General features: G+C 40.9%; 1 protein-coding gene across 1 annotated transcript; it reads right to left on the bottom strand.

The window, feature by feature from the left end:
* Positions 1-361: 361 nt before the first annotated feature.
* LOC133122178 (zinc-binding protein A33-like) lies at positions 362-5,827 on the bottom strand. The gene is made up of 8 exons (XM_061231986.1): positions 5,604-5,827; positions 4,282-4,377; positions 3,963-4,193; positions 3,782-3,804; positions 3,150-3,252; positions 2,920-2,942; positions 2,636-2,754; positions 362-1,615 (listed from the first exon to the last, which is right to left on the bottom strand). Exons 1-8 carry the CDS (start codon positions 5,784-5,786, stop codon positions 1,032-1,034), a joined length of 1,362 nt encoding a protein of 453 aa, XP_061087970.1. The 5' UTR covers positions 5,787-5,827; the 3' UTR covers positions 362-1,031.
* Positions 5,828-8,071: the final 2,244 nt, after the last annotated feature.

The raw sequence follows: 8,071 nt of genomic DNA, 5'->3' as shown, positions 1-8,071 counted from the left end.
AGAATATTTGCAATAAACTAAGTCTGTTAAGACTGACACTATGACTTACCAAACGGTGTTTCCTGATTAGACTACACTAATTGATTTCTGAACGGTTACAGGAAGTGTTGAACAGTGTTGGCCCACTTTAAGTGTAGCCTTTTACTTTATTTCTAAGAATAAAATTCTACACCAGAAGCCTAATAAGAAATAAAGGCCTGCCTCAAATACAAGCCTGCCCCAAATAAAGGCCTGTGCTTTGTGCAGCCTAAGTAAATAAAGGATTTACGGTAATATACAAAAAGAGGTAGACCCACACTTAAATTTGTAGCTTATTAAAATGATAGTTTATTCAGAATAATTACATGCAATAATTACCATCGTCTTCATTCATGCATCTCACTTTAAATTCACAGAATAGTTTATGGGAGCATCTCATAGTTAATTTGTTTACAAAGTCTACATTCAAATACTAATTAAGTAGAGTTAAGCAATCCATAGCCAGAAAATGCAGTTACAGAAAATAAGAACATTTACCCTACAAAGCAGTTGAATAAAAGTATTGTATTATATAATATAAATGTTGCAATATAGTAGTAATTAGTCTACACAATGATACATATAGAGACAGTAGAGTGTGAATACCTGCCATATAGAAAGCCTGATCAAGCAATTTGAAAGATGAGAATATACCATTTCTACATTTATAAGCAGGAAAATAATTCAATTTTGTTAAAGAATAGTAGGCAATTTCTAAACATGAGAGCTAAAGGCCTACAAATGTGTTCTATGGAACACTATACAGCTGCACAGCTGATTTCCATTTGACATATGTAAGGAAAACCAATACTACATTCTCCTGGTGTGGGCAGTATGAGTTCTGACACTTTTAGTTTTTTGGCTTCTAGCCCTTTGAAGAATGTTTTTTTTTCCATAGTCGGTGTTCTAGAACTCCGTTGCCTTCTATTACCATTAGTGATTGTTACATCAGCGTTGGAATGTTCAGTTACAACCACTCTAATCACACATTTGTCATCTCATACTTTGAGGCTTTAATTCATTTTTGAACCAAGCCAATTAAACATTCCAGAAACAATATACCTCATTCCATACTTTGGAGCTTCAAAAGTGATGCTGACCTTCTCTGGAGAGATCTGCAGAGCGTGTTCCTCACACGAGCTCTGGAAATATGGAAACAGCCGCTCTGTGTGAGAGAACTTCATGGCAGTGATGGGGCCAAACCAGGCTGGGTTGGAGAAGGTCACGCTTCCCCTGTTCCAGTCCAGTTCAACCCGCACCCTACGCAGCTTATATCTCACTGAAATGAGCCCCATTTCAGTGGTATGGTAGTGACCATTCATGTTGTACAGGGCTAAAACCCCCCCAGTGGTTTCTCCCTTCCTCTCAATGGGTTGTGTGGCCACTCCCACCGCCCAGTTGGAGTTGTCCCCCACCTCCACGTCCCACCGGTGTATCCCGGAGGTGAAGCCTTGGGACCCCAATATTTTGGCTCCGAAGGTGAACCTCTCCGGGTTGTCGGGGAGCTGAGGGTTGTCTGTACAGACCTTCATATTGGTCAGTTCCTCAGAGAGAGAGAGACATGGAGTAGCAGTGTTGGGGTCCAGAGTCACAGGAGCTGGAGAGAGAGAGAGAGAGAGAGAGAGAGAGAGAGAGAGAGAGAGAGAGGTGTGCTGTTGGAACGGTCAGTGCCGACCCTGTTCTCTCGCTCTATAAGGGGACACATATCAATTATTTGAGTGTAAAAAAGAAGCAAAAGGCAAAATCACTATCCGCTCAAAATTTAGTTAATACCAGAGTCACATTCCGGAATATCAGATCTACCATTCACCAAATTTTCTAAATTCGATCATCATACATTTTGCTGTCCAAAACAAACTTTTGTGGAAACAGTGGAATGATTGTTGGTGGCAGACAGGGTGGTTTTAGTAACAGTGGTATGCAGAAGAGCATCTCTGAACACACAACGGATCATAACTCTTAAGTGGATAGGCTACAGCAGTAGAAGTCTAATAAAGTGCTCACTGAGGGTACATGGATCCTCCATCTTCCAAATTACACTTCAAAGAACGATACAGTGGAACATGCTATGCTTGTGAAACTTTGTATCGTGTAGGTGTGATTCCTATAGCCACTATATGCTGGACTAGTGTGTGCTTTGGTATAATGACACATTGGATTTCCACATGCTGGTTAACTGCATGATACTGGGGAGAGTCATGACAAAGTGTAGAGTGTAGAGTCCTGCAATATGTATTTCATATTTTCCACAAACTATGTTTTAAAACACAATCCTGATCAAAGCAAGCTTAGGGTTAGGCACTACACAGATATAACTATTTCACATATTATCTTTAATGTATTTTGCAGTGAGAAAGGGTTACATTCACAACAAAATCATTAAAAGCCACTTTTCTCAAAACTGTGTTTTGCAAAAATGCTACATTCAATCAATCATATCTCCAGGGGTATTTACTCAATCTCACCAAGTGATACATTGTGTAGCTCTCATTCTGTACCTTAACATACAATTATAAACTGAAAAGGTCTCATTTTCTCAACTTGTAGCTGAAGCATGTTAGCTGCTCACAAGTATAATAGGTTTGATATTAGTAAGTAATAACTGCCATTAACTCACTGTACTGAAGAGTCCCCAGCATCTTCTCCCAGACCCTGTACTTGAGATTGCCCAGGTGTTTGGCCACATCAATCAAACCGTTTGTGATTGGCTCGGGTTTCAGTGGTGTGCCGTAGATCCTGTGTAAAATATCAGGTCAGGGTTGAATTTATTATTTAATTCCCCTAACATAATATGAAGAAGCTGTGTTTGTTACTTGTCAATTGATTAGTTGGAAAATAAATTTAAACAGGTTGAGATCAGTGATTAGTTGAAAGGTTATTTTTGTGCCCCACCAATCTTACCTTGTCAATGTGTGATTATGGATCTACAAAACAAGAAAAATAGTCTTGTGTTTATAGTCACAATGTTTATATTGTGTATGAAACTGTTTTTTCAGCTTTCCATTAGTAATGAAAGGCAATGCAGAATTTGATTCCCAGAGTAATTTAGGCCAGTTGTTTTTCCAGCTTTGCACCTTGCACCTGCAGGGGGCGATATTTGAGAGAGAAAAAGGAAGGGAATGATGATTTACCTGCCCTGGTGTCGAGAATGAAGTCTTCATCCGATTAATTAACTGGGTCACAACGCTGGAGAACATTCCAGAGCTCTGAGGATCCTGCAGGGATTGCCAGATCCTGAGGGGGAAAGCCGGGGATCAGTGCTGCTTGGGTGTACTAGGTATTTGGCACATTATTCATTTATTTTACCACCATTATATTATATTATTGCCATTTGGCAGACACTCTTATGCAGAGTGACACACAGTCAATTAGAGTAAGCAGGAGACAATCCTCCCCTGGAGCAATGCAGGGTTAAGGGCCTTGCTCAAGGGCCCAACGGCTGTGCGGATCTTATTGTGGCTCCACCGGGATTAGAACCATCAACCTTGTGTGTCCTAGTCATTTACCTTAACAACTACATCATTAGTCAAAACTTTGCTACTCCATGCACTACAACTAGGGGGGGGGGGGGTTGCGTATGAGCAGGTGAGTGACTGTGTGCGTATTTCTGTGTTTAGAGAGAAAGATTGTGGGAATGTGATGTGGGACATAAAAAGAAGAGAAGGAGGGAAATAAAGAGCTGAAATAAAGACAGGAGGTGAGAGGAATGAGAAAAAGAATTTAAGAAACAAAAGAGGGGGGGCACAGAAGCAAACTGACATACCTTTTAATTGTTTGTGAATAACCCTGGAAATTGAGAAAGGAATTAAATAAAAATATTACCAAATTATATTCTTATGTTAATACTCAGAAAGATTGTATTCTTCACGTGGATCAAAATATTTATTTTTGCACAATGAGTGAAACATTACTGTCAGATTGCACTGATATCAATTTATTCATGCCTGCAGGAAGGAGATGTCTTCAGCTTGCAGTTCCTTCTCTATGGTGCTGATTGTGTTTGAGATGGAGGACATCTCCATCGTTATCTTCTCAATCCTCTGCTTCATCATCTGACTCTTCTGCTCCTCTTCCTCCCTCACTGCGGCGATCCTGGCCTCCTCTTCCTCCCGCAGAAACCGATGGAGTTTCTCAAACTCGTCTTTTATTTCTCTCTCTGTCTGCTGGGCCTGGCTCTGGAACAGAAAACGGCAGATGCGTTTTTCAGGGGTGTTTATCCGCAAGCGTGTCATACTGCTTTTATAAACAGAAGGTAAGTCGTACCTTAACGTGCCGGCTCATCATATTTAAGGTGAGGTGAGCTTCCTCATGCCCCTCCAACTTCATGGTCAAGGTCCCTCGAGAATCGCCGACGATTTTCTGGAATGACACACATCAGAGGCACTGACTCTGGATGGAATCACAGAGGAACGTATACAGACAGGCAACAAGCACAACCTGTGTGTGTCTGTGTGTGTGTGTGCATGTGCGTGTGTGTGCGTGTGTGTGTGTGTGTGTGTGTGCATGTGTGTGTGCGTGCATGTGTGTGTGTTTTTAAAGGTTTTTATGTATATATGTTTTCTCACTTTTTATGCATTTCAATGCATTTCAATGCCCGAGACAAATAATCAAGGTAAATTAAAATAGTCATGTTTTGCATTACTTGTTTCCATATCCTTTGCATGATATGTCTTCCTGATGGCCTATCAACATCATCAGAGTCCGTATATCGTATCTTCAGGTTGTCCTACAAGCGATACTAAAACTCTTTTGATTTGAATGGATCTCTATGGGAATTTGTGGTTGGCAACACAGTGGTTTGAAGCTGGTTTAACTCATATTTTTTCCCTGAACAAAAAATGTCAAGATCTGTCCCTTCCTCCATATTTATGTGTGCATAGCCTGGGCCAGTGATTATACATGCATTGTTTAGAAATACTCTAGAAAATGGATTGACCGTGTGGACAAGGCTGAACAATAGGAACAATGCCAAAGTTACTTATTTCTGGGGAAACGAAACCTCGCTGATTTTGTTTTGGCTCTCCTGCAAAATTCTGAAAATGACACTGACGCCACTGAATGCCAAAGTTACTCATTTCGGGGGAAACGAAACCACACAGCCTTCCTAGAGTAAAGACCCCGACAACTTTTGAAATGCGAGTTTAGACAAACCACCGAATTCCCCGTTTATTCATTATACTTTGAGTATAATGTGTACAGTAATTTAAAATTATTATTTTATATTTCGACGGTTTGGTGCGTGTGGGGCGAAAGGGACATTTTGGGCTAAATACCCATATTCGTCTATCAGAAGAAAGCCCTTGATCACATATCTAGCGGGAAAATATAGGATTCGACAACATTAACTACATTGAAATAAAGGGGGAAAAGACTCTTTGATTTTTTTTTGGCTCTCCTGTAAAATTCGGAAAATGACACTTGCGCCCATTGCGTACCAAACCCTCGATTTGGTTTATTTTAAAAATCAAAATATCACATTAATAATAGGCAAAACATCGACGATACGCGAAATGGGCTTTTTCTAAAGTATCAGATAACGGGAAAACAAGCCCGTGGAACATTTTGGGAAGATTGTCGGAGCCTACCTTGAGTACTGGCGCAGCTTGCTGCACTGCAACGAGATCATGCCCGGTGTGTTCGCTACCTAGTCGACAGGATGAACAAACTAACTTTTCATCATCCATACAGTACAAGCTAAAGGGAGAGCCATGTTGATCGCAGAACTGGTTCGCCTGCGCGGTTCCGCCGTCTTTTTTGAAACTCCACATTTGGACGAGGCTCACCGGAGAACACTTTCTAACAGTGTGGAACAGAGTGTGTGATCTCTTATTCTGTTTCCAGTATTGCGTACGTTGCCCGGACTGTGACTGCTATCACATGCTACGGCGTCATGAAGTTCAAACGTATTGTCTAGCAATGTTAAAGTCCACAGTAAGGTCTTATTGACACACATACTGTAATAAGTGAAAAGTCCTTGTCAGAACTCACACTCGGTATGGATTTCTGCCAGCTGACAATCACTGGCATGTAGCTAGACTACTGCAGGAGCCTGTAAAAACATATCACAATCCAAAGAGTATATGAAAACATCACAATCCAACCGCCCACACATTTGATGAAGTCTCATCCCCTACAAGCAACAGAATTCATTTTGTGTGATCATCGGTAGGTGCAATCAGGGAAATAGAGTTGGTGGGTTGCTTAGTCATTTCTAAATCTGATTTCTGATTTCTTCCAGTGAAAAACGGCAAAACGGGTGATTAGAACGTTCTTACTTGTACATTCTAATGCTGATGTGATAATGTTTCTCCTGGGTCTCAGGACTGCCGTTTCATTTGAAATCCAAATGCTGGAGATGAGAGCCAAAACAACCAAAGTTTGCACTGGAACTTGGGACGGCGATGGCTTAGGTGATAAGAGCAGTCGTCTGGCAGTCGGAGGGTTGCTGGTTCGTATCCCACTCTGTCCCACCCTTGAGCAAGACACCTAACCCCCAAATGCTCCTGACGAGCTGGTTGGTGCCTTGCATGGCAGCAAATCGCCGTTGGTGTGTGAGTGTGTGTATGAATGGGTGAATGAGAAGCACCAAGTGTACAGCGCTTTGGATACAGGCGCTATATAAATGCCAACCATTTACCATAAGAGTGAGTTGACAAAAAACATGATAAGCATTCTTCCATTTGTGAAACACCAACAAATGAAAGGTTTTTCCAAGCATTCAACAAGATATTTAATTACAAACATAGAAAAAGAGGGAAGTCCGTCCTCAAATGTATGTCTTTTATTCAGACTAATTACATGCAGACATTTTACCTTGAGTCTTCATCCATGCACCTCACTTTAAATTCACAGAAGACATCTTGTAGGCATCTGCTTCTTAGTTAATTCACAAATTCCACATTCAACTCATTCTAATTCGGTCACACATTTAGACAACCAAAATTAAGCAATCCACAGCCAGGGAATTCAGTTAAAGGATATAAGGGACTTTTTCCATTAAGTCGACTAAATGTATAAATAATATTCTATCCAGTATAATACTACACATTGGGAGAGCAGAGTGTGGTTAAAACATTTGACCTATAGAAAGCCTGAACGTACCATTTGAAAGATTGGCACTGAAATTAGTAAAGGCCCTAAGCAATTATTTTATTGCATTCATGGTCATCCAATTCATTAACAGGAAAATAATGTAATTTTGGTAAAGTGAAGTACACTGTTTCTAAACAAGACATCTGAAGGTAAATGACTGGGACAGGCGAGGTTGGTGGTTCGAATCCCAGTGTAGCCACAATAAAATCCGCACAGCCGTTGGATAAGAGTGTCTGCCAAATGCCAGTAATGTAATAATGTAACAAATTTTCCTCTATCCATTCCTATGAGGATGAAACTGTGAAAGCATGAGCATCATTCCAAAAATCAACAAAAATACAAGCCCAGTTACTGCACCAATACAATAGTTCAGAAAATCAGACAGTGTAGCATTCCATCAGCAACCGCTGCTATTGCAGCCTGTAGCGTAGTGGTTAAGGTACATGACTGGGTCCCGCAAGGTTGGTGGTTCGATCCCCATAAGATCCGTAAGAATTTCACCTTAACAGCCATTCTGCAGTTCATGCATTTTTTCGTATGCTGGTCAGCCAAAAATTGGTCACAAAAAAGATAAGAAAAAGAGAAAGCCCTGGGAATTTTGGCTCCTAAGGTGAACCTCTCCGGGTTGGGGAGCTGAGGGTTGTTCGTACAGAACAGAGAGAGAGAGAGAGATATGGGTCTCAGATCAGCAAACCACAATTGGTACTACTCTGCACTCTTGAATCCGGTATGTTGTGGTCAGTGCTGATCCAGGCTTCTGCCAAGATCTGAAACCATTCAGTGTGACAAATCTGTATGAATAGAGGAAATCAGGCAGGGGGCAAATACTTTTTCATTTCGCTGTGTGTCAATTCTCAAAGAGAGAAAATGAAGGTTGAAATGTCATCAAACCATATGGGACCCCGCAGTATTGCTGGGAAAAATGTAACAATATACACTCAAAAATATACGCATTTTTTCC

Source organism: Conger conger, chromosome 2 (assembly GCF_963514075.1).
Source record: "Conger conger chromosome 2, fConCon1.1, whole genome shotgun sequence".
NCBI lineage: Eukaryota > Metazoa > Chordata > Actinopteri > Anguilliformes > Congridae > Conger > Conger conger.
This window is presented reverse-complemented; position numbering and strand designations above follow the sequence as displayed.